Source organism: Hydra viridissima, unplaced genomic scaffold, assembly GCF_058129835.1.
Source record: "Hydra viridissima isolate aposymbiotic clone 2 unplaced genomic scaffold, HvirCarnegie_v1 scaffold_7, whole genome shotgun sequence".
NCBI classification, from domain to species: domain Eukaryota; kingdom Metazoa; phylum Cnidaria; class Hydrozoa; order Anthoathecata; family Hydridae; genus Hydra; species Hydra viridissima.
In genome coordinates this window covers 11,796,800-11,823,951 of record NW_028324306.1, presented here as the reverse complement: position 1 = coordinate 11,823,951, position 27,152 = coordinate 11,796,800, and the positions used below count along the sequence as shown (strand labels likewise).

The 27,152-nt window shown below is 29.2% G+C and overlaps 3 protein-coding genes and 2 pseudogenes across 7 annotated transcripts; 4 read left to right on the top strand and 1 right to left on the bottom strand.

Annotated features, from left to right (window-relative positions):
- The first annotated feature begins 2,333 nt into the window (after positions 1-2,333).
- On the top strand, positions 2,334-5,505 carry LOC149886143 (zinc finger BED domain-containing protein 4-like; annotated as a pseudogene).
- Positions 5,506-5,571: 66 nt separating this feature from the next.
- Positions 5,572-6,865, top strand: LOC149886142 (zinc finger BED domain-containing protein 4-like; annotated as a pseudogene).
- Positions 6,866-7,355: 490 nt separating this feature from the next.
- On the top strand, positions 7,356-8,576 carry LOC145184047 (cannabinoid receptor 1-like). Its single transcript, XM_080059603.2, has one exon. The coding sequence runs from the start codon at positions 7,485-7,487 to the stop codon at positions 8,448-8,450; it is 966 nt and encodes a 321-aa protein (XP_079915729.2). The 5' UTR covers positions 7,356-7,484; the 3' UTR covers positions 8,451-8,576.
- A 95-nt stretch (positions 8,577-8,671) lies between these two features.
- Positions 8,672-14,814, bottom strand: LOC145184044 (proline dehydrogenase 1, mitochondrial-like). Of its 4 annotated transcripts, none has more exons than XM_090092351.1 (9): positions 14,554-14,814; positions 12,592-12,788; positions 12,411-12,466; positions 11,087-11,151; positions 10,453-10,557; positions 10,206-10,286; positions 9,967-10,113; positions 9,535-9,806; positions 8,672-9,071 (listed from the first exon to the last, which is right to left on the bottom strand). In XM_090092351.1, exons 1-9 carry the CDS (start codon positions 14,812-14,814, stop codon positions 8,810-8,812), a joined length of 1,446 nt encoding a protein of 481 aa, XP_089948477.1. In that variant the 3' UTR covers positions 8,672-8,809. The 4 variants fall into 4 exon arrangements, with proteins under 4 accessions (XP_089948477.1, XP_089948478.1, XP_089948479.1 ...); XM_090092352.1 differs by having other exon boundaries at positions 11,087-11,148; XM_090092353.1 differs by lacking the exon at positions 14,554-14,814 and adding an exon at positions 13,017-13,222.
- A 7,824-nt stretch (positions 14,815-22,638) lies between these two features.
- On the top strand, positions 22,639-26,876 carry LOC145184497 (uncharacterized). Of its 2 annotated transcripts, none has more exons than XM_090092350.1 (11): positions 22,639-22,656; positions 23,190-23,461; positions 24,041-24,281; positions 24,420-24,668; positions 24,789-24,964; positions 25,059-25,229; positions 25,325-25,464; positions 25,600-25,784; positions 25,877-25,987; positions 26,078-26,267; positions 26,524-26,876. In XM_090092350.1, exons 3-11 carry the CDS (start codon positions 24,047-24,049, stop codon positions 26,630-26,632), a joined length of 1,566 nt encoding a protein of 521 aa, XP_089948476.1. In that variant the 5' UTR covers positions 22,639-22,656; positions 23,190-23,461; positions 24,041-24,046; the 3' UTR covers positions 26,633-26,876. The 2 variants fall into 2 exon arrangements, with proteins under 2 accessions (XP_089948476.1, XP_089948475.1); XM_090092349.1 differs by lacking the exon at positions 22,639-22,656 and adding an exon at positions 22,826-22,960.
- The last annotated feature ends 276 nt before the right edge of the window (positions 26,877-27,152 follow it).

Sequence of the window (27,152 nt, the reverse complement as noted above, 5' to 3'; positions counted from 1 at the left end):
GAAACAATGTTGCCAATATAGATTTTTTCATTAAATGTTACCAATATTTTGCCTAACAGCCCTACCAAAATAATTTTGAAGAGTATTGATAGCTTTTTCACTGAGTCTACCTATTCCTGAGACACCTTTTCCATCAGATAACTTTTTATTTTTATGAGTTATACGAATATTTCTGCAACGAGTACCTACGCATTTTTGAATGTGTCCAATACATTCCAGCTTGGTAATTAAAATCTCTCCATTAGGTTTAGATAATTGTACTTGATTAAATGATGTAGTGTCGCCATCACCAATGTATTCGATATACATAAGATTATTTTCAGATATGGAACAAGAAAACATTTTAACAGCCCCAATAGCTTCCATGGAACCAGAGCTACCTATATGATTTGCCTGGCAAACATGATTGAGTTTCCAGTTCACATATTGAGGAGATTGTTTTTTATGCTTCCACATCGCACAACTATGACACTTTTTTGAAAGAACTTCATAGTCTAAACACTTTCTGTTATTAGTTGAAATGATAGGGACAATACCATTTAGCGAGGTGTGTCCTCTCTTCTGTCATGAACCGTCAACAGAGACTGTATAGGTCATTGTTTCATCACTTTTCTGTTCTCTTAGTTTTGCTGTTTCCATGGCTGCTTTAGTCATAGATGCTTTACAAACACTGGTATGTATACCATGCAAAACATTAATAATACTATCATAGGCTTTTAAAGAAATAGGTGGTGGCATATTTAATGATGTAAAAGATTTAATGGCTCTATGTTCTCTACCAATTTCTCTAAATGCTATCACCATTTGAATATTGGTTGCAAATAATTTATTGCTACTATATTTAGTGACATTGCCTTTGTTTTGAACATAAGAGATACTCTTTGAAGTTTTAAAAGTTTGATGCCATCAACAAGAACTTGAAGCACATGATAGTTTTAGTTCTAAACAAAATCCTTGTCGCTTAATTTCATTATTTTCAACTTTAATATTATTTCCACAGTCAGAGCAACTAGCTATCTTTTCAACTAAAGATTTCAATAAACCAAAATTAATAATAATGTTATAATCATCTTTGTCTTCAAGAATTATTGGATTGAATTTTATTTTTCCTGAACTAGAGTTACTTGCTGATTGTAAAGAACCAGGTGCAAAGTTTTGTTTATTTGTTACATGATCTTCTCATTTTGTGTGTACTGGTTACAAGCAAATGATCTCTTTTTATTTCTAGAATGTGTTCTTGGCATATTGTTTATTCAACGTTGTCAATAAAAAAGTGTAATAATAACACATAAACAAAGTATGGATTTGCACGTATGGATCTAAAACTAAACTAAATTGTAATTTCAAAGTATGACTAATAACTTTAACTTAACAAGCAACTAAAGAATTTATCATCGTCAAAAACTGATCATTAATATAACTTTAAAACCAAGTCAGAGGATGGTTGCTAAGGGCGTTGCTATGTCAGAAAAAAAAATTGTCTTAAAAAAGGTGCTTATTTCACTATTTATGTTAAAAATGTTGAAAAAATAACTTTAAAAATGCATTCCTCGTAAAATTTACGTCTAATATGAAAATAATAATTTTTTTCAAAATTTCAATAATTTAAGGGTATCTACTAGGGGTGCACCGACGCACCTGAAATTAAATAAGTAGTATATATTGGATATAGGATGGAATTATATACTGGAATGGAAATGCTAGATTCCATTTCAGTGACAATGAAAACAACATTTTTTAAGTTTTATTGTTGATTTTTATTATCCACCTTTTCTCTTATTAATTAGAGCTAATGCTTTTAATGAAAAGCTTGTTTTCTAAATGTCATTCTGTTTGAATTAAAACGATTTTGTCTTTTTTTTATTAAGAAAGTTTTTATATAATCATTACTTCTTATAATTACCAAATTTTAAGCAAATGTTTGTTCGAAATTAAGTTATATAACATCTCTTATATTGAATGTTTATTTATTAAACGCTTTTAATTTAATAATAAACTTGTTTTTAATTTAACGTTAATGTAAATATAATGAAACATTTTAATAGTTAAGAATAACTGCAAGAGTTTCGAATCAATCAGTTTTCTCTTTCAATTCTCATTCATTCAAAGTTTATACAAACTTTTATTTTCTAAAAAAAGAGTGAAAAAGCAAAAAAATTACGAAAAAGTTTCAAATGCTACTTTATCATTCATTTAAAGTAAAATTACACAAAAAAATTTCTTTCTCTTTTTATTCTACGCTTCTGGCGCGTAATGGAATAAGACTTTTCATTTTTAAAATAGAATTTTCATTTTTAGCTTAGATATAGTAATAAATTAAAAACAAATCAACAATGAGCAAAGCAACTAAAAGTCTAATCTGGGACTATTTTGATATTGATGAAAAAAATCGTTCAAAGGTAATTTGTAAATTTTGCAAAATGAAAATATCAAGAGGAGGCTCATCTGGCAAAAAAATGACAACATCCAATTTAAGAGGACATATGAAAGCAAAACATGTAAAAGTTTTTCAGAAAATAGAAGAACTAAATGGTTTCAAAAAAAATTAACACAGTAAAAAATAGCTATGTCATTGGATCTACTTCAACCAGTAAAGAGAATGATAACAGCAAAGATTCCTTTAGCAATAGTGTTACAGTTACTCTAGACCAAGGCCGGATTAAGGGTCTTGGGGGCCGGGAGCCGAAAAATATTTGGGGCCCCATTCCTAAAAAAGTGTATTTTAAAATGAATGCAAAAAACATAAGATTACTTTATTATTTAAATAGAAACTTTTCTTGCTTTCACATTTGCAAAATCAATTACAACATCTTGAAAATTTATATTTTTTAACAGTGTTCTTTCAATTGTCATTAAACAAAGAGCATTTAAACGATCATTTAACATTGAGGAACGGAGATCATTCTTAACTATTGCCATTTTTGAAAATGCTCTCTCTGCACTACAATTAGTAATGGGAAGAGTAAGAAAAATCCGATATGCGATGTCAACATTGGGAAAAACTGATTCTAACTTATTCCTACGAATTGCTTGTAAACATTCAAGTGCTGATATATTCTTCTCATTATACAATTTCTTCATAACTTGTTGATGAAATGTATGAAACATTTCCTCTGCCCTGGTTTCCTCGGCTTTCTAAGTGTTTAGCAAGAATGGATCAAATTTTGCTAAGAACTCTAAGGCCCCGAGAAAATTCCATTACTGAAGTCATCTATTTCTTCTGAATCACCTCTAAGAGCTAGACCTCGACTGCACAAAAACTTCAAGCATTTAACAACTCTTCTCAGAACTTCCCTATAGTAACGCTTTTCCTCCAATTGCTATTTTAAATGAATATCAATTTTTCCTTTTAATGTAACTTTTCCAAAATAGCACTGGACTGCATCAGAATGCTGCTTGCTTTGTTCGTGTCTATGTATAGAACGCAGTCCATGTGCCCAGTCGTTGAATCCAGATCCAAAATTGTCGTCTGAATCTTGAAAAAGCAAGCAGAAGAAACAAAATATTTTTCCTGTGGATGGTGAATAGATAAGCCAGTCTCTCTTTCGAATTTCACCATTTTTTAACTTAAAAGAAAAACAGATGAGAGCAGTACCTTATTTTGGTATTTGTTACTTTTTTAGATTTTTCAAAACTTTTGTCTTCAACATTTTGATCAGGAATTTCTTTTATAGAAATGCAGTAGCGCTGTGCTTCTTTCAAACCCGTCCACAATGCTGGGTCAGATTGACATATTAACAAACTGGACTAAAACAAAAAACAACGTTGCAGTTTAAGTTAACGATTAAAGATAATAATGCGTTTAATAATATTACTCATAACAAAAATAATAACAATAATGATAATAAAAACAGCAATAACAAAAGAAATAATAATAATGGTAATAACAATAATAACAATAAATTTAATTATTTATTCTTTCCTCTAAATTCCAAGGTATTCTTACATTGCCATATGACACATTTTCTTGCTGCGCTGTTGAATTGTTCATTGAAGAATTATCTGTTACGTTCTGCAATTGTGAACTTTCTGCAGTTGGATTTGATTCAGTTGAAAAACATTGATTCTCCTCTAATGTTTTATCAGGAGATCGGAAAAAATTAGTCAATTTTGGGATTTTTTTAATGTTGTTTGCTGTCTGTCACATTTATTTTTTTTTTTAGTTTGCGTTTTAAATTTCCGCTTAGATATTTTCTGTACATTATTGACCAATTATTGCAAAAATAATTGTAATCTTAATTTATAACTCTTTAGTGGTAAAAAAAAAAAAAAAAAAAAAGAAGAAGTAAAAAACTAACATTTCAAAAAATATATAAAATATTTAATACATATTTAACAATAAATATAAAAAAATAAAAAAATAAACAACTATTAATTTAAGTGATAATATTTGTTCTCAAATAAAATAAAAAGTTCAAATCAAAATGTCAATTCGCATTTCTTGATAAATAATTAAGCATCCGTTTATTTCACTTTTTCAAGTAAGTAAAAAAAGATTAAAATTGTTCGAACTTTTTTCCAATACAGTTCGAACGTGTTCAAGTTCGAACTTTTTTTTAAAAGTTTAGAGTTTTTATTTTTAATTACATGAGAAATTAATGGAATTAATTTGATCAGAAATTATCAAAATTATTTCCTTAGAAATTAATAAAACTAATTTAGAATGTCAAGTCATATATAATAAAAAAAATAATATAAACTTTAAAAATCGGGACCAACTGATACCCTAATTTTTGGGGGCCGGGCGCCTAGGCTCCCAGGAACCCGGAATAATCCGGCATTGCTCTAGACCAAAAACATCAACCTAAGCTTGAAGATATTATTAATAAGCATAAGAAATGGACATCAAGTGATCAAAGAGCTCAAAAAATAACTCTGCTTATCGGAGAAATGATATGCGTAGACATTCAGCCATATTCTTTTGTTACAGATCAAGGATTTAGCAAACTAATTATGCATCTTGAACCTAGGTATACCATGACCTCTAGAAAACATATGGCCGAAACAGTTGTTCCTCTAATTTATGAAAAAATGAAAATACAAATTATGAATGGTTTAGCAAAAGCAGATTTTTTGAGTTTCACCACTGACGGATGGACTACACATCACAATATTCTAAGCTTTTATTCTTTAACAGCACACTGGATAAACTCAGAGTTTAATTCTATGACAGTGGTGCTTCAACTTAAAAAAATAACAGGCTCTCATACAGGTGTAAAAATATCAAAATTTCTAAAGGATTCTTTAAATGAATGGAAAATACCAACTAACAAAGTGTACTTTGTCCTCTCAGATAATGCTGCTAATATGAAATTAGCCATAAAAGAATTTGGTTTAGAAAAAAATTCTTTAAGTTGCGTAATCCACACCCTTCAACTTTGTATAACCGATAAGCTTTTTAAGCAGCAAACAATTGTGAATGATCTTATAGCTAAGGCTAGAAAAATTGCCACACACTTTCACCATTCTTCGTCCTCCATGGACATGCTACATGAAATTCAATAACAGCTAAAGTTACCCCTACATTTACTTATACAAGATGTAATTACGAGATGGAACTCAAGATTTTACATGCTAGAAAGGTTAGTTGAACAAAAAACCTCACTGAAATTATTTTTTATCAGAAATCCAAAGTGCAATGCCTCTAATCTTACAGAAGACCAATGGTTATTAGCTGAGACACTTATTTTAGTTTTAAAGCATTTTGAGGCGGCTACACTAGAGATGAGTGAAAACAGGGCATCAGTGTCTCAAATTGTTCCATTTATAGTTTCAATGGAAGCGTACCGAGCCTATGCTTCAGAAAATGCAGGTGAAATAAAAACTATAATAGAAGAGTATAAAAAAGATTTTATTTCAAGGTTTTCCAGCTATAAATTTAATAAAAGCCTGAACATTTCTACAGTTTTAGATCCAAGATTCAAACTGAGTTATGTCATATCAGATGAGGAGAAAGAGGCTATAAAATCAAACATTCTAGAACAATACATGAAGCTAAATAAAACGGATATTACAGAGAGCCTTATAACTACCGACAACTTAACTATATCAGATGATGAAACAAACGCTTCATCTGAATCAACCCAAGTATCTAGCTCTCCACTCAAAAAATTAAAAATGGCAGAAAGCATATACAATTTTTATCAAGTTTGAAAAACATCACCTGAATTAAAAAAATCAACGAAAGCGAAGAACTGTAAAAAACTTTCAACAGAGACACAAATTTATTTTGAGAAAAAGGAAAAAATGTAAGTTATAATAATTTTAAAATAAAAACTTTGCAAACAATTTGTTCTTGTCTAATTTAATTTAAATTATTATAAAAAAAACGTTATTCCAAATTATTATGAATTATTATATAAATAATAGTTATGAAAATAAAATAATATTGATAATATTCATTAATGGTTAGTATTTTGAACAATAAAAATTAGGATTTTTTATTATAGTTTGATTTTTTTATTTACTTACATTTCTTATAGAGTTGATGAAATAAACTTTTACTTATCACTGCCTAATCTGCATCAAAAAGAATGTCCTTATAAATGGTGGGGTAATTACAAAGAAACATGTATAAAGAAACACTCTAGCAGCAATAGTATTTTAGACCTCTCATACCTAGCAAAAAAATATTTAGGAGCTTCCGCCTTCTTCTGTGTTCAGCGAAAGATTGTTTAGTACTGGGGGAAATAATTATGAATCGACACGGTCCCGACTAACTGCAGAACACGGAGAACATCCAGCTTTTGTGCATGCGAAATAGAATTTTTTTTGGAGAAATGGAAACAAAAAAATAGATTCACAGCTTTATATAACATATTTTATTACTTTTCATAACATTATAAAAGTTTGTATTTCTTTCTAGCACAACACAAATTGTTCGCTTAAAATATGTTATACTTTATGTTTACTTTATACATCGGCAGGCCGATGCCGATGCATCGGTGCACCCCTAGTATCTACCACCTTAAATGGATTTGGAAGCTGAAGCTAAGATGGATTTTTTGTAATCACAACAGAGAACTTCCACATCTGTCGCGACCGACATCTGCTGTGAAGGAGTGTAATAGACTTTTTTTTTAGATTTTATTCTTTGTTCCTTTTTAAAATATAGAATCTTGCAACGTTCGAAGGTGCTTTGTAGCTGCTCAACACTTGTTACTCATAAAAAAGTAAAAGTTTTTCAATTGAGAGCGTTATTTGCATAAATTTACAAAAAGTATTACAATTTATGCTACTAAAGATAGCAAAAACCAAAACAAAAAAAATTTATTTAATCAGCTGCCATTATGAAATTAATCTTATCTATAGAAATTGTTAATAAAGTTATCATTCTGGTTCTTTTTTTTATTGTTAGTGCTTTCGTTTTTATTTTGGAAAGCATGAATTATTTGTGTATTTTTTTTTAAAAACGGAATTTTCATTTTTATCAAATGAAACTTAGCACGGCCAGCGTTGAATTTGAAATCGGAATATGAAAAAGTATGAGCACATCTTTCTATTTCATCAATTGTTCTCGACAATATCTTTTCGTACCATTGCGAGTACAAAAAGACGGAACTCTCTACACTATTATTGGTTTACTCTTGATAGCATTACTACCGATTGTCACCATGAACATTTACATTATTGGAAGAACTTACTATTGCAAGAACATGCATTCTCCAGTTCATTTTTTGTTAGCCAGCACATCTCTTTGGGATTTATTGATTGGAATTTTCTCGATCTTGCCATGGATAATTTTTTTAATAATGACGTTTTCACAGACTCATAGTTGTGGTTTATTTTTGTTTGCAACTTTTACGGCTCATTCCTTTAGTTTAATATCGTTCCTAACGGCCTGCTTAACTTCGATCGATCGTTATTTTGCTGTTTTTCAACCCTTTATTTACCAAAAGTATGTAAACGAGAGCCCTTGTTTGTACATAAAATGCGTTTCTTTTATCACTACCATTGTTTTTTTAATCAATGGTTTGAGTCTTTTAACTCAAAATCGGAAATTAATTGAGCTAGTTATAATATCTGTTTGTCCAGTATTAATACTTAATGTTCTATATATCCACACTCGGCTACATTTCAGAGTGAGAATGGTTAGACGAATGATATCAGCGCAAAGGCCGAATATAGATGTCTCCGATGAAACTAACAACGACCAAGCTCTAAAGAAGAACGACTTGGCGCCGAAGAAGAAAATTTACAGACAAGTAAAAATGAACAAGCTAACACTGATGATACATTTTTCTACATGTATTGCTTATTTGCCGTACAACACAGTAATATGTTTATGGCATTTCAAACCGCTCACCTATTCCTGGGAATGGACTCACACTTTTTTTTTGTGGGGGTGTGCATTGACGTCCACAAAATCCTTAGCAAACCCAATAATTTTTTTTTACCGATCGAGTGAATTGCGTGGAAGTATCGGTCGTATTTGGCAATCGTGTTCATAATCCAAAATAATAGTCGTATTTTTTTACATCTTATTTTTGTACGGAAAGAATTTGTGGAGTTACTTATTTTAGTTATGAACATAAATAACTTAAATATTTTTCTGAGTATTTAAATATTGATTGAATTATCTATTGAAGTTGCTTAGTTACTGTCTTATATTTAAAAATGAGATTTTATATTTGTGGGAAAATGAAGCGGAGGAAAAAAAAGTTGGAAAAAGTTTTTCTACTTCATTAGCTGTCATATCACTACTATGTTTAATACTAAAGTTTATTTTTTAATTTTTAGTTCACCTAAAAGTAGGTTTTGTCCCAGGGAATAAAATCTTGGGACACAACCTAAACTACTTATTTATAATTTATTCTATCCTCGACAAAAATCTCTTCTTAAGTTCTTTTTTAATGAGTGTAATTTCAAAAGACGTTCTTTCCATAACGGATTTGTTTTCGTGCGCTCGTCGCGATAAGTACAACAACGTTTCGTTAATTGGTCCGAATGGAACCGATTTATATACAACATAGCCTTCCTTCCCTAGATTGTAAGAAACGTGGTCACACAAACCATAGAGCTGACCAAAGCAAATGTTTTTGTCATTTTTTGATAATCCAGCTTCAGCAATTCTGCAATAAAAAAAATTACAATTAGTAATTTCTTGGTTATTCCATTAATAAGAAATAAAATACAAACTTCTAATTAGGCTTTTGAAATAATTCGGTTCTAAAATAATTTATATTCTAAGACAGTCATAAAGTTCTTTAGAAATTTTCGATACACCGCATAAATCCGTCGAAAATATTGTGTAATATTGTTTTGGAATTATAAATCTGTAAAATTTAACTTCTAAAAGCCACAAATTTATGCTTGAAAATGAATTTGTGAAAACAAAAACTTTTGGTGTTTTAAATGCATAAAAAGTTCTATTTTAATAAACTCCAGAAAATGGGATCTATTTATGAAGACTGATAAAGAAGTTTGTAATTTATCAATATTACTATTCGTTTTCAAAAGAAAAACCAAAGGCCAATGCTTCGTGATCATCAATCGAAGGTGTGACATTCAAAGCCTTAAAAAGGTCATATTTACCTTTTCTTGGCGAACATCACTGTTTCTTCATTATGAGACGCTATCATTAGGCCAACTTGTTTTTTTTCAACATATGGCAGCAAATAACTTACAACTAAATGATACATTGCTGTGGTATCAACGTAAGAATCATTGATTGGATCACTTGTGTTTTTCTCTTTTGCCAGTCTTCTTTCTTCAGCCATATAAGCGCCACGAACGGCTTTACACGATAACAGAAACCCAAGATTTTTAGCAAGATTGAGATCAGATTGAAGCCTTTGAAAAGTGTCCTAATTAACGAAAAAATATTTCTGTACTAATTGAATGAGTAGGTTCATTAGCGTCCGCTTGTTAATGCGTGCGCTTGTTGGTAAAATCGTTGGTTTTAAATTTTTTTGTCTTATAAATATAAGATTTTGGAAAGTAAACTATGTAAAGATTATTTCTTACTTTTCTGTAGCATTGATACGTGTTGTAAACAACAGGGCGATCTTTGTTATATTTAGCTTGAAAAACAAGCACCAAATAGTTCAAAGCAGCTTGCATGTACGTTTGCTCTGCGTCGATCATTAGCCGAATACCGAGTTCTTCCGAACGCTATGGTTTTTGTAAGAATAAGTTCAAACAAAAATTGAGTGCAACTAAACAAATTAGGACAAAAAAACACTTAGATTTATAATTTGGTTTACTTGTGCTAGTTTATCGAGGTAACTAAGTAACTTTCCAAGCTTTGCATTATAATCATTGGATAAGCCGGCAATTTTGATTGTCTAAAAGTAAAAACACAGTAATTAATTTACCTTCAACTTTTTTACACAAACAGAAAAATGACGGAATCTTTTTCCAACTTTATTTTTTTTATAGCATGCTTATTCAATAGATTAAACTCGTGTAACAAATACTTAATTAAAAAATTGCCGAATTTCAAAATCTTACGTCGTATAGACTTGCATTTACTAAGTTAACCATTGTCTTGATATCCCAATCTCCTTCCTCTTTGTGATTTAATTGATATTTTTCAAGATGTTTGTTGATTTCGATCTGCAAATAATTTTAGCTTTTTACTTTATAAATGCCATACTTTTGCAAAACTTAATTGTTTTTATAAAAACAAAAATAATAATGATAGTAAAAATTAATAATGATGGCGATGATGGCGATGATGATGATGGTGATGAGGAAGAGGAGGAGGAGGGTAATGATGATGATGATGATTGATGATGATGATGATGATGATGATGATGATGATGATGATGATGATGATGATGATGATGATGATGATGATGATGATGATGATGATGATGATGGCGATAATGTTGATGATGATGATGATGGCGATAATGGTGATGATGATGATGATGATGATGATGATGATGATGATGATGATGATGATGATGATGATGATGATGAGGATGGCGATAATGTTGATGATGATGATGATGGCGATAATGGCGATGATGATGATGATGATGATGATGTGATGATGATGATGATGATGATGATGAGGATGATGATGAGGATGAGGATGATGATGATGATGAGGATGATGATGATGATGATAATTTATTACCAATAATTCTTTCTCACAGAGCGAAGTGATTTTGAGTTGTGCAAAACCATTCGATTCAATGGCTGCTAAAACCGAAAGTTCAAAACAGCTGTTAATAAAAATGCTCAAACTTGTTTTATGAAAAAAGGACAAGATCCTCTGTTTGACAATTGAAAAAAGGGAAAAGTCTTGGGTACGACATTTATTGCATATAATATTTTAAACGGATACGTTTTGAGAAAAATAATGGAGAACACTTGAAAATAAAAGTTTCGTGTTAAATTTTTTAGTCATTTTTTTAAGTAAATAGCGGAATTTTAAAGTAAATTTATATACAAATATATTACATAAATTTATATACAAATATATTACATAAATTTATATACATATATATTCATTTAAAATTTAACAACTTCAAATTTTTTTCTTTTATTAAAGTAAGTTATACATTTGCTTCTTATTTAATTGAAAGGCAAGTATACTAAATGGTTCAAAAAATTTATTTAATTTAAATTCAGTGCTCTTTAGGGAAAGAAATCTGCTGTTTCATTCACTATTCTTTGCAGAAAAATAACCAGAAAGACAAAAATGAGGACTATTTCTTTCTAGAGAGTGTTCCATCTCATCCATCATCAAGTATTCCATTGTGTAAAAGATATCGAGCTAACTACTTCCCAGCTTTTCTTTTGAATCATAAACGTATAACGTAATACATAAACGTAAACGTAATCATAAACGTATTGTAAGAACAAAGTTTTCAAAGAAAGAAAAACTTGTGTTTTTGCTTTCCTGCCTTCAACTTTACTGCGTTGGATCATAAATCCACTCCATTTAAAAAAGATTTCTAAGTAGCTTGATTTCTGTTTTAAGGAGGGTAGCTCAGTGTTGCTTAAGTTTGCTTTCCCGTCATATAAACATGGGCAACTTTATTGCTTTTATTGGACTAAACACTTAACTTTAACATACCTAAACTACTTCTTCTCAGTGGAAATAGTTCCCGTTTGTGCACTAACATTACCGCTGATTTGCTGAAATTTATTCTGAAAGAAATCTGAGCATCATTTATAAACTTGAGCATTTTAAAGGTTTTTGACATCTTAAAATCAAATATATAGACAATAGAAAAATCAGAATAAAATTATAACGCTGGTTTGATTAAGGTTATTTATAAACAACGATTTAATTACATCAACAAAATGTTTCTTCTGAATGATATGATACATACATGAAGTTTGGTGAATGCGAGAAATTAATTATTGTGCTAACTTATCAGTAAAACAACAACATAAAGAGCAACAACAATAACAAAAATAAGGTAAAATTTATGTGATCGAAAATGAAATACCTGTTCCGTTAATGCACTTTAAAACTGTATTGTAGTTTTTTTCAAACTGTGCTTCTCTGGAGACAAATATCATTATAATAGAATTTAGTAATTAGTAATTAAAGAAATAGTTGGGCAAGAAATATATGTTTTATTTACTAAACAGAGAATTCCTACAAAAAACAACTTTAAGTGCACTTACGCTTCTTGTTTAGTAGCGAACACTTTTGACTCAATTGGGACACATAACATGGAAAGTATATTATGAACTTTTAATCTACTAGCCGTTATTATTGCATCTTCTAGGGTCTCTCCAGCTGCAAATTGACCGTAAAAAGTTGATTTCATTATCCAACGGAAAAGAGGACCCCAGACTAACTGTTCACCGAGGAGAAAAATCTAATAACGAAATGAAATTATTCAATTTTCTGTATATCACCACTCTTACGAAGTTTTTTTCAAACATTTGAGAAAAATTTTTGGTAAAACAAAAGTATATAGGAAAGGGTTGCGAGAAATGAAATGAAGGAAAATTTAGGTAGTCTATTAATTTGGACCTTTTTGGACAAAATTTATCTGTACCAGATTGAAACATCATATACTACCGAAACTAAAGTAATTTCTTACGGTGAACATGGTAATCATTAGATTTGGTTGTAGCGGAAGGTCATTTGAAAACGTCAATTTGCATTTTTACAATCCATTGATATCATCATTTGCTCCTTCATCTTGATTATCTTCATGTTAAAGTAAGCTTATTTATTCTTTTGATGTTGTAATGAACTTACTTGTGAATTTTGTATTTATTGCAAGCAACCTATAATAGATTTGATATCTCAAACGAGCTATCGTTAGAAGTGCGGCATGCTGTCTCACTTATGATCAATGAAAAGAATGTGCTGGTCATTAATTACTTTGTTTTGTATGTTATTAATCTTTGTTTTTTTGACTATGACAGTCCCACTCCTCCTCCAACTATACCATTTTTTTCACTGACCAGTCCCACTTCTCACTACTGTAACAACACTTTTTGTAAAGTACAAGACCACAATGTTTATCCTGAGTGTTAAAAACTGAATGTCAAATCTTGAATAATACCATGTTTAAATGATGAAGGGATAAAATTTTATTTTTGTTGAGCTGTAAATTTCTTGTCCCACTTCCCCCTTCTCCCCTTTCCTTTTCCCTCCCCCTCTCCTGCCCCATCTGCTCTCAAAAAAAATTGTTTTTTATTTGCTTTACAAAAAAATTTCATTTTTGTTGAACTTTTTTTTTTTATTAAAATGTTTTAATTCAAACAGCTCATTTTAAAAATAAGTACTTTAATTATTATATAAAAATACTTTTTAAAGTTTAAGATAGCATAATGTGCAACATTTTTTACGAGGAAAACTTGTCAAAAATCTTCATTTGAAAACAACTTCATTTTCTAAAAACTGATGTTGGTGTACGACATTTGGTTTTGCTAATGGCAAATCCAATTTTCTTAAAACTTATTGTTAGAGACCACACTGTTCAGTATATTCTTAGCAAAACTTGATAAATAGCATGTTGTTTTATTAAGTATTTTATGTGAAGATAACAAGTCTCATTTTTCTCGCTTTGTTAGTATACTTTGTTTACACTTTGTAAATAAAGTTGTTGTTGCAAAGAAATATGGTTTTCAAAGTTATTTTACTGCTATGACGATTATTTGTCGTACATTGCATAATGTAAGTTGTGCATATTAAAATAAAACTTTCAAATTAAGTCTACATTTAAAAAGTTTTGCTACACATAAATTCTAACAATTATTCATTAGTTCGCATTTAACGAAAGGTTTTCAATCAAGGATGATTAATCTGTTTAATAAACATTTCTTCATACGCCATCATGATTAAAATCAGGCTTTGATCATTTATGAATTCTAACAAAAATATGTTTATAAACTTATAAGATAATTATAAATCTAAATTTATAAGAAAACATTTTAAAATTGAATAATTTATTAGAACTTTAAAAAGTAAGTTTAAAGAACCATCCCAGCAAGCACACGACGTTGAAACAACGTTGAAATAACGTTGATCAACGCCGATCAACGTTATTTCAACGTTGTTTCAACGTTGTGTGCTTGCTTATTGATGAAGGTTAAGTAAAAAGATAACTAAATATCAATTCCTCTTACACGCTCTGAATACTTAACCAATCTGTCCATTGATGATGCCTTTAAAATTAAAAAAGACCTTAAAAGCTCTTTTGTTGACTTGCTTTGAAACACGCTGCTTTTTAGATAAAGCAATTTGTAATTCTTTTCATCTAAATTACAGTTCAAGTTTGAAGATTGGCGAGCAATTATTTTCCATCTGTAGATACTTGGCATAATAAAACTCTTTTGAAAACGACTGCTTACCCCATACCTAACGCGACCAAGTAGGTTAGACGCCATTTTAATTTTTACGTCACTTTACAATAGATAAATGTTGTGTTTGTTTGGTAGTATGTTCCTTTTTATTTTAACTGGAGAGCTTTTACATATTTGAAGCATCTGTTGTGGAAATCAACTTTATTAATGTTTTGATTAAACGTAATTTTCTTGTTTTAAACTTGTTTTTTATTATAAGATTGTTTGTTTTTTTTTAAACAAACGAGACAAAGCAAATTTGATAACCAGTCTTATTTAACTTCATGAGGTGAAGCTTTATTTTCGGAAGAAACCATGTTGCTATCAGTGAATTTTAAAATTCGGGTAATTGAAAGTAAATATTTGTGTTGAGTTTGTTAAGTTTACAAAGTTATTGTTTAAAGTTATTTGATTGATATAACCATAACATTAAGCAACATTCTTTATTTGTCATGCAAAAATTTTGATGACTAATTCTAACCCCTGAGGTGACAAATATTACAAAAACCCACCTGTTTAAGCTTTGACCAGTGTAAGACGTTGTAATGTTGACTTTTTAAAGAAACAATCATGGTCAAATTAAACTTACGAGTTTTTTTTACAAGCAACATTCTTTATTTAAAACTTTAATGAATTGGTTGATTTTTTTTGTTGGTTTTTTGCTCGGTAATTCTTAAAAGTTTTTTAAGACTAAGAAAATTAAGAGTAGTTTTGGAAGATTTGCTAAATAGTATTTGCTTATTAATAAGCAAGATTTTTGAATTACTAGACAAATCAATTAGATTAAAGGTTTTTGGTTTAGAAATGTTTTGCTTGCTTGGAATTGCTATTGGTGTCCTTAATTTTTTTCTTGCTTCACTTCATTTAAATTACAGATGGAGTTAGAATATAGGCATAAAAATAGCGTTCATATCTATGTATCATATCTATATATATTTCATTAAAAACTAGTGTTGTGACCAAAACTAAAAATTTTAACTAACTTAACTAAAAAAACCGTAACTAAATTTAGTCGACTAACTTTTTAGTGTAACTAAAATTACTCGACTACTTTTTTAGTATAGCTAAAATTTGTCGACTAAATTTTTAGTATAACTAAAGTTAGTCGACTGACAATTTAGCGTAACTAATATTAGTCAACTAACTTTATTGTCGAACTGAAATTAGTCAGCTAACTTTTAAGTCTAACTAAATTTTGCCGACTAAATTTTAATTTTTCGAAAAATATATTGTTACTGTTACCCAAAAAGTACTTTTTTTAAATCTTGTTATGCGTTTGTTGTGAAGTGGTTTGAGCGCCGTGTTTTTAATTACAAATCTTGTTATGCGTTTGTTGTGAAGTGGTTTGAGCGCCATGTTTTTAATTACAAATCTTGTTATGCGTTTGTTGTGAAGTGGTTTGAGCGCCGTGTTTTTAATTACAAATTCCTGTAAGTTGCAATTTTTATCTGCAGGGCAACTATTTCAAGGTTTGGTTTTCAAAGCTTTTTTAGGTTTTTGGAGAAAGGTTTGCAACATATACACTTGTAATTTTGTAATAGTAATAAAACTTATCTAATTAGTCGCCCCTTTTTATTAAGTGCTTGCTTTATGTTTCAATGAAAAGCGATTCAGAACTGGATTTTTTCAATTTCTAATTAAAGTGAATTATAAATTATAAAACACATGTGAAATCAATTTACAAAAAAATACCTGCAATGATTTTTTGAGGTAATAATACGTAATTTATTTCATTCTACATTCATAAAAACGCAGATATTTACAGTGACAATAAGATTGTAACAGTTATGCAATTAATTTTTTTTTAAATTTCTATATTGTGTAATTAAATATATATCTTGTTCAACTCTTAATTTTGTTTTCCTTTTAAAAATTATTATCAAAATACTAATAACTAATTATGTTTTCGGTATAAAAATATCAGCTGTTTTTGACGGAGCTGTTCTGCTAACAAACAAATTTTTATATAATTTAATAAAATGTAGGGCAATACTAGGTACAAACAAAACATTTTTATTATTGTCACAAATTATACTACGTATTTTAAATTTCTTAAAAACAATAAAATTTGATGAATGTCTTTAACTTGATTTATTTGTCATAATTCATATTATGTTCATATAATTAATGGTATAGGTTATTCAGTTTTTTTTTAGCACTAAATCTTGTTTTAGTCAGCTAATTTTAGTTAGACTAAAAAGTTAGTCGACTATATTTAGTTAGACTAAATTCTTAGTCGACTTTTTAGTTAAACTAAAATATTAGTCCACTAATTTTAGTTACGCTAAAAAGTTAGTCGACTAATTTTAGTTTGACTAAAATTAACCTTAACTCCCACCCCTATTAAAAACCAAAACCTTTCTTTTATAATTCATTAGAAACAAAAATTCGTAGAAAGCAAATACGCGCTTAATAAAAGCAATTAAATGTTATTGAGATGAAATTTAAAAATAAAACTTAACAACGGAAAAAAAAAAAAAAAAGGTCCCTAACAACTTTTTTGTAAATAAAATGTCCTTTTTTTAATAATATTAAATTTACAATGATTTATTAATTAAAAAGCAGTAAATATTTTTTCATAATTTTTTTCTTTTACGTTTTATAGTTAAAAGAAATTAAAAAAATTTTAATTATTTTTAAGAAATATAAAATCATTTTTTAAAAAATTTAAAATTATTGTTTAAGAAATTTTAAATTCTTTTTAAGAAATTTGAAAATTGAGAGTTTAATGAAAAGGATTTTATCTTTTTTAAGGTGGCACCAAAGGAAAAAAAACTTCTTTTTAAGAAAAAAAGTATATATATTTTAATATCCATTTATATAATTAAATACAATGCATTAAAAAAAACCCACCAAGCACTATTTTCACAAAATTTAACTTTCAAATGCATCAGTTTAACTTTCAAATTCACCAGTTCAACTTTCAAATTGGGAAGCTCAAAAAAGTAGAAGCTTCGAAAATTGATTTTCTCAAAATAATTTAAATAAGTAATACCGTTCAAAATTTTATTTGAATATTTTTATCCAACCAAAAGTTATTTTTGTTATAAGACCAAAAAAATAGCGAAAACTCATAGAGAGCTAACTAAAATACTCCACAAGCATGTTTCTTCTTTTCCAAAGTTCTCCTTTCATTGGGTCAAATGTAGTTTGTACATAGGCATTGTGCAATTCGCCACTGATGTCGCCATTTATTGCCTGACCGATTGGCGGTTGGAGTGTTAATGCAAGATTAAGTTGTTACCGCATTAAACAATCACACAATCTGGACATCGTTCAACCGTGTTTAACTTGACTAAAAGAGACCACTGTTTAGAGTAACATCCAGGATAGTTGGACGTTTACTTTTAGGAAATAAAACAGTTTTTTTCTAGACGTTGATTTCCTTGTTGTCAATTTGTTTACTGTTGTTAATGAATTATTGGAATTTACGGTTTTGGTGACAAATACTTTTCTTTTTCTTGTTCGTGAATTAACATATCTTGTTTCTGGTCTTCTTTTTTTTTTTTTTTTTTTGCATTTTTTTGCCAATCTTAAGAAACAATTCCAATTACCACGATGTATTTGTGCAATAGTCACAATACTGGTTTTATTAAACATGCTTTTCTGCAACAGCTGCCATTTTCAGTGTTAAGAGTTAATTCTAATGTTGCTGTTGAAATTTGATTTAATAAAGCTTTTCTTAATATTTAATACCCAATATTTGTGCATTTTTTATAAGGAAAAGAGTTTTAAACTAGATAGACAGAAATGAAAGCGTTGTGGACAGAGTAAAATATATAAAATACAGTCCTAACATACATATAAAAATTTTATGGTTCTCTTAAATAAGGCTCAAAAAACACAATAAAAAGAAAAAATGATTTATTCTCTCTTTATTTGATAACATTGTAAACAGAATTTCTTTAATTTTCATAAACAAAAAATATATTAATGAAGTAAAAGTATTTTTTTAGCACAAAATTTTTTGAAGCATCAAAAATGCTGTATTTAATTAACGTTTGAAGATCAATAGTTTTTACATACAACAGCTATTTCACATCTTGCTAACACAAGCATTCATTATAAAGAAACAAGATGAAAACTTTAACTCAAAGTTTTAAAAAGTGGTAAAACTTCAATCCTTGATTTTTTTAAAGAGAGAGGAAAAAGTCTTTCCTTTCATTCTAGAAATGCTTACTGTTCAAGTCTTCAAGCCTACAATGTAGCTCAACAATCAAACCTTTATATTTCGGGTGGGTTTCGCTTTGTTTGTACTTCATCTAATGTTGATAAAAAGCCTAATGAACAGTTTCAATTGCTTGTTCCCTGTAGAATCCCAAAGACAAACCTTTGCAACTGATAAAGTCTTTTATGTAAAACTGTGCGAATATTTTTGTTCCTATTTGGTGTTATCAAAAACGATTTTCTGAAAGCATAAACTTTTTCTGCATTGTCAGGCTGGGCGACAAATACAAAGCAGGTTGTGACAACCAAATTTTAATTTTTGAATATTTCAATGATGCCCAAAAAATTAGAGCAGAGTTTTTTTTTAACAAGCTTTTTTAAAATGTCCAGTTTGTGATGCAGTTTTCGGCAATTATTTCTTTTAAACTGTCTTGCAGAACATGTCCTTAATTGAATGTGGAGTTCAGCTGGTCATTTATCAGTATTGTACCAAGTGTTTTTAAAGATCTGATGATTCACATTACCCAGCAGGAAATGCAATTCCATTGGGGGTATTGTAGCCAGGAACAGTGTGCTGGCGGTCTATTGGCGATTGGTTTGCGAACCACATTACCAAACAATTTGGCAGTTTTCAACATAGTACCAGATAGTTTGAAAGACTTTTCCTTTTCGAAATTCACATAGAAGTTTGGCTCAATCATCTAAAATGAAGTATTTTAAATTTTATTTTCCAAACATTTTAGAGAATTAAATTAGCTAACTACTCAACAATATTTTTTATAAATTTTTCATTCAGTAAATCAAGATATTTAAATTTTTGCTCTCCCCAGGACGCTTTCATTTCTCTTTCATTTAAAACAGTTTGCCTCACGAAAAATGCATAAATAAACATTATGTTTTAAAGATAAGGAAATGCCTTATGAAATCTAGTTTTTAACAGCAACATAATTTTCACTTTTCAGGCTGAAAGTGGTAGCTGTTGCAGAAAAGCACACTAAATAAAACTTTTTTGGTATGACCCAGCAGAATTGATGTCACCATTATTGTGACTATTGCACACATACAACGTATTAATTGGAAATGTTTCATGTTGGAATTGAAAAAAAATGTAAACAACGAGGGTTGAAACTACAATCATTAAATCCAGATATTGATAGGGCCAAACGAAGTTTTGTTAGCATTAAATGAAAAAAGAATCTAATTCAATGAATTGACAGAAAAAATAGGAAATATAAAAATGATAATGTATCATAATCAAATGCTGTACCATCTCGAGATGAAGAGATGAAGTGTTACAAATTTTGATTACCCCCGTGAAAATATTATGAAAAGACTAAACTTTTTTTCTTATTATTAGATTTTGTTTATCATTAGCAATGTAATGTACATCTGCTTATGATAAATTGCAATCTGCCAAAATATTAAAACTTCCAAGTCTCAGAATACTTAGAATTTACAAAAATTTTAATTCTGTAGTCAGATGAACTTCTGCATAAAACTTCAAATTTTTTTTTTCTCATTAGCACCATCCCATTAACACCATCCCAATAAAACCATCGAGAGAAAAAGCGCGTTTTTTCTGTTGCTCAATTTTATTTTAAAAAAAAATTAGAAAAATAAGAAAACTTATTTGATTTGTGATCTTGACAAAAATAACACAGGAAAATTTCCAATATTAATATATCTAGTTAATATGTCTAGGAGTTTGCATCGTTCACATCATTACGTCATTTACAGGTAGTGATAAAAACGGAAAAGTTAAAAGGAAACGAAACTTTAAAAAGGATTGATTTAACCAAAATAGGCCGTGCACAAAATAACGTAATTGAAAAACTGTTAAAAAGAACGAAGTGTCTTCGTAGAGCGCAATGCGCTCTACGTAGCCATAAGCTGCTCAGAGAGCAATATTGTACAGCAATATTGCGATTTATATTTCACAAGAAAACTAGTTGGATAGGCGGTTAGGGTTAGGGTAAGGATTAGGGTTAGGGATAGGGATAGGGTTTGGGTTAGTTTTAGGGTTAACATCAACAAGATTTAGCGCATGCATATAAAGTATTGCGCTCCGAGTAGCATAAGGCTGCATAGAGCGCATTGCGCTTCAAGTAGCAAAGGCCTAAAAAGAAACTAGGCATTGGAAGAAAAAATGCACCAATGAATAGTTGTTGTATGTCAAGGAGGAAAAAAGTGAATCGAAACGAATCAAATTAAACGCAACAATTATCGAACAAAATTAATATTTGGTAAATTACCGTACAGTACTAAAAAGTTGCAGACACATTAAAGTTACAGACACTTGTTTTTGAGATTGTCAAAATCTAAAAGTAGCAATAAAAGATGCTTAAAAATGTTGTATATAAATGCAACTTCACTAAAATGTTGTACATGAATGCAACTAAAGGAAACACTAAATAAACTTACAATAACAGCACATTCAAACTTTAGTAGATGTTGTTATGGTTACGGAGATTTAGTTTTGTGCTAACTTAGTGTCAAACGTTGATAGTTTTAATATTTTTAGAAGGAACAGAGCCAACGGAGGTGGCAACGAAACTAACGAGGGGGTAGAGTAAACATCTACACACGGAAAAGTCTAATACCTTTTGAAATTACATCAATCTAATTACATAACCCAGATATTGAACAAATATGTTGTGGACTTAAATATGCTGTGGACTTAAATAAGGATTTTAAAAAAGGTTTATTAGATGTGTCTACCTCCAGACTTTTAAAATAAAATTGATCTAAATAAATCAATTTGAATTGTAAAACATATTTATGAAACTGGAGCATTAATAGGTTTCTTTTTAATTGTCCAAATATAAAATGGATTGATGAGAGAAATATTATAGTAAGTTTAGATCAAAACTGTGAGTTTAATTTTACAGATGAATGACAGCTTTTTGTCACAAAATGTATTCAGCCCTATTTAATCTACTAGCATACTTGATCTTATGATTTACAGATTCTTCAAATCTTATTTCTTGCATCTAACTCGGTTATCTGACTTAAGTTAACATTAATCAAGCGCACATCATGTTGTAATGAAAATATCCAGTAAACACTGATGTTACTAAGTTAGTCTAAACATTTTATATAGAAAAGGCGACAAAATGTCAAAATGATTAATTACTTTGATTCAATCAATTGGAATGAAATATTCGGAAGTTTCAATATTAATTAATGCTATTATATTTTTTTACAAGTGTATTGTTTGTCTGTGATAAATTTATTCCATAATCTGCAAAATATAGACAAGGAAGACAAATGTTGCTTTCATCTGAAATTAAGCAACTTACGAAAAAAAAAGAATATGGTCAAAAATCATAGCATCATTTAAAAATAATTACAAGACTAAGGAAAATCTTTTAGGTATTTCTAACTTTTTGAACTTTTATTTTCAATCAGTAAATACTCAAGACAAAGATAAAACCCTCCGAAACATAGGTCCAAATACACAAGTTTACTGTGAAAAGTATATAAATAAAATAATCAATTCACAAAAAAATATTTTTCAATTAAAAATATGAGAAAAAAGTAAAGCTTTTGGAAACTTTAGAGTTCATCGAATTGAGAAGCTTACAGAGAAGATTGAGAAGATTTCAAAAATTGAGAGCTTTACAAACCTTAAAATTCGAATCCAATACAATGGTATCTTTTCGAACTATTGCCTTCATGTATGCAATGAAATTACATTATTTTAAACAACTGCCAATATAGGTAAACACTAGATAAATGCTGCTTTCTGTTCTTTATGTATATAAAAATTTAAAAGACGTGGGGGTCTCAATAAAGTGGGAGGGGTTAATTAAAAATTAATGAGCGACTTTTGTATTGTTTTGTTTTGTTTTATGCTTCAAAAGAAGAGCTTTGTTTTTTATAAAAATTCAAAATATAATTTCCAATATGAAGCGCTAATAAAGCACATAAACATTTAACCAAATTTAAAACATAATTATGGGCATGCAGAACAATAAAATTTCGATAAAAATACCTCAGCATTTTACGGATGATCTTAATTCAGGTAATCACTTGATTACTTCGTTGTACATTTAATCATTTAATTCAAACAATGGTCATAGAATTAAGTATTTTACACTCCTTCACAATATTTGAAAATATGTTGTTCGTTAAATGTTCAAAGGTTTGTTTTCTTTTAAAAAACATTCAAGTTCTCCTGAAACGGATTCAGAAATCGCCCTTAAAGTAATTTTATTGCATCTACATTGATCACGTGACTTTTATTTTTTTAGGTTTCGAAACATAATAATAGGAGAGAACAACAAGTTGCCTGACCAGAGTCTACTTTACTATAGACTATGTTAACACTAAAATCCACCTTGAAAGCAGCACTGATACTCAATGACATCATTATGATGAAACTGTTTTACTGTTGTTTGATATTGGAAATGCTGATTCGTCAGAAAAAGGAAAATAAAAAAAATTTTATGCTTAGATGTAATAACACCAGGGTGGAAAAAAAAAGGAGAAGCAACCATATTTACAAAAAGATACCAACGTACAAGTATGTATATTCTAAAACTTAATTAAAATTGGTCATTGTACAATATTTCATTTTTGTATATTATTGTTTAAAAAAGGATGTCTTTTTTTCTTAACTTATTGGAATATTACACTAACTTTTAACTAATGGTGGAAAAGGCTAGCTTGGTTCCTAAACAGCCATCCGAACCAATTTTCTTGATATTTTTTTCATTAGATTTTATTTACACTAAAAGAGTTTAATAGTTGTACTTTAACTTTTATTTATATCAAGAGAGACCAGTATGAGGTAAAACTTTGTAAAACTATTATTTTTGATGGTTAATTTGTTATTGTTATAAAATTGCTGCTCTAAAATTTTTCAAAAGAGTTCTAAGGATTAATTAACTATTCATTTTTAAAGAAGTTATTTAGTAAACAGAAGAGGGGAGTTTATCTATTCTAAAATTGCAAGTATAGGAGAAAGTATTTTAAAAGGAATCAATTAAAATTCTGTTTTAGACCATAAATAGGCTGTTAACTTATACATAAAAAATAGCATTTAATTAAATCCTAGTACTTGATGAAAAAAGTTTTTTCAATAAATTAGGAAAATTTTTAGGAAAAAATGAGCACATTGAAAGTTGCAATTGCATGTTCAACAGAATATAAAGATTATGCTTTCAATGAAAAATCTGATATTTGGACATTAGTATCTTTAAAAGCACCTCTGTTAGAAGAAAAAGATGGCATAGAGAAAAGAGCTCCTATTGACATTGTTGCAGTGATTGATAAATCTGGATCTATGGCGGGTGAAAAACTTTGTCTTGTTAAAAAAACACTTGAGTTTGTTGTTTCACAATGTAAGTTTTTCAATTTATCTTTATTTCCTTTTTTTTTTGTAATTATTAAGGCTTTTATGAAATTTTATGTTTTATTTCATAATATTAGTAGCATTACTTTTTACTATTTCATGTAATCACTTCTATATTTTTTACAAGTAAATGGAGAAGATCAACTTTGTCTTGTTACATATGATTCTAATGTAAATTTGGACTTCAAACTAATGAAAATGAATAAAGATAATAAAGACATTGCTATTCAAGTAATTAAAGCCATCTCTGCGGGCTCAATGACAAATCTGTGTGGTGGATTAATGAAAGGTTTATGTCAAGTAATTGATCGTAGTGCAGAGGGAAAAAATCAAGTTGCATCAGTTCTGTTGTTCACTGATGGTCTTGCAAATGAAGGTATTAAACATTTGATGGCAACCTTAAGTATATGCTTTCTGCTTGTTTTTTTTTTGTTTTTGTTTTTTTTACATATATTTAAAAAATTAGTTTATTATCCAAAAATTTTGTTATATTTAGGTATAACACATACTAATGGTATAATAGCTGCAATGAAAGATCCAAAGACATTTGATGGGCCCTCTGCAGGATCCCAAAAATCCTATCAGTTTCAAAATCCTAAGCCTAAACCTCCACAGTCTCAAAGTCCTCATCTCAATTGGCTCAAAAAACTGACAGGGAGTACTACAGAAAAGGTATGTAAAAATAATATTGGATTTTTTGCATACTGTTACTTTTTGCAGGTCTTTTCTAAAAGTTCTAATCAATTTTTAACTTTTAATGTTAAAGACCACACCAACACAAGTTGAGTCTACATCTACTCTGGCACAAGTTGAGTCTAAATCACCAATTGCAACAGTTTACACTTTTGGATTTGGATCTGACCACAATGCTGAAATGTTGAAGGAAATATCTGATGCTGGGGATGGCATGTATTACTTTATTGAAAATACTGATAAAGTAAAATGTTTTTTGATAAATTTTTTGTATTAAAAACTTTTTAAATTATGTTTAAGTTGTTTAAGAGAGTTTTATGAATAGTTAACTGTATTTAGATTCCAGAGGCATTCGGGCATTGCCTTGGAGGTTTGCTATCAACAGTTGCTCAAAGCATTCAACTAGAAATATTGATGGAGAATGGAGTTTCTATTAAGGAAGTACACAGTAATCGACCTATTGATCAACAAGGCAATCGGTAATTACAGAATCTAGTTTTTTGAGGATATTTTGATATCCTCAAAGCTGGTAGTATTTCTTTTGCTTTACTTAGTATCTTATCCCAAAAAGTTTTCTGTTATATTCTTTTTTATTGGCTAGTTTTTCTTTCTAGTGTTAAAGTCAACATGGGTGATCTTCAATCTGAAGAAAGCAGAGATGTTGTGTTAGAGTTGTCTATCAACCCTTTAGATTCTCCTACAGAATGCCAGACTCTTTTCAATGCAAACCTGAACTATTTTAATGTCATTACTGAATGTTTAGAAAGCAGTCATGCCATGCTTACAGTTCTCAGGCCAGGTATGTAAAATAAAAAGAAAAAAAATTTTTTTAATTTTTTTCTAACCTAAGCTACAGTTTTTATATATATTTTTTGATTGGGTTGTTTTTAGAAAAAGCTGAAGACCATAGTGAAACAAATTCAAATGCTGAAGTAAACAAGCAAAGGTCACGTGTCAACTTAACAAAAACTATGAAAGTTGTTTATGATAAAGCAGAAGAAGGTGATAACTTTTTTTATAATTAACTTTTTTTTAGGTTACTTTTTTTTAATGTGTATTTATCTTTTTATTGTATATTTACTACATGTTTAGGAGATTTCGAATATGCTAATAGTTTGTTGAACACTGAGATTCAGTCATTAAAATTGCAATCAGCTCGTACAAATAATGTGGAAAATCAAGACTACTATGGTGCAATGATAAATGACGTTTTAGGGGTTGCGTCAAATCTTAGCTCAAAATCACAGTGGAATGCAAAAGGAAAAAGTGCTAATTTAAACATGTATGTTCTAGTAAATTTTCCTCTTCAATAAATACTTTAATAGTGCACTAAAAAGAACCATGTTTTTTTATTTTACTAAATTTCGTAGTCGTAGAGGATGTCTAGCCTCCTTGTTAAGAGTAGCATCTTGAATAATAAAACATTTTTGTATAACAAGTGAGTAGAAAAAGTATGTGTACTATAAATACACAGACTTTTTGTTAACGTTTTTCAGCGATTAATTATTTAACTCGCAAATACTGCTTATGATTTATAGGGTCCAAACACATGCTTGCCAACGAAGTTCAAATTTGGAATCGGTATCCTACATGACGAAAGCAAAAGCATCTAAGCAGAGTTTTGCGAAGAAGTTTATTTCCAAGTAGCTTATGTTCACCACAAACACTTTTTTTATATATTATTTTGTAAGTAAAGAGTCACTTTTTCCAGGCCTTGAAGTTGGGATGTGGGTAAAATTATGATTATGGCAAATGCATTAGACAATCAAAATAATGTTCTTTTATTATAAAAGTTTATTTAAAAGAGATTCTAGTTAGTGAATATTACGAATAAATAAATTTGTAAAGCTTTGTTATCTTCAAATAAATCTGAGTACTTTTTTGCGAAAAACTTTTGTTTATTTTCATATTTCAGAGTGTTATCTTAAGGGAGAAGTACCCCTAAAATACAAAAAGTCATATTCAGAGAGTGAAAGTGAATTAAAACAATAATACGTCTAAGTTTTATAACTTAAAACAAAAAATTTCTGAAATATTACTTCGTTGTCATGATCTCAGAAAACAGATTGCTAGAATAGCCAAAAATTAGTACATGTCCCCGACTATCTTATACAAAGAGTAACTATTATGTTTTCAAACTCTTATATTGAATTTCCTTGTAACTTGC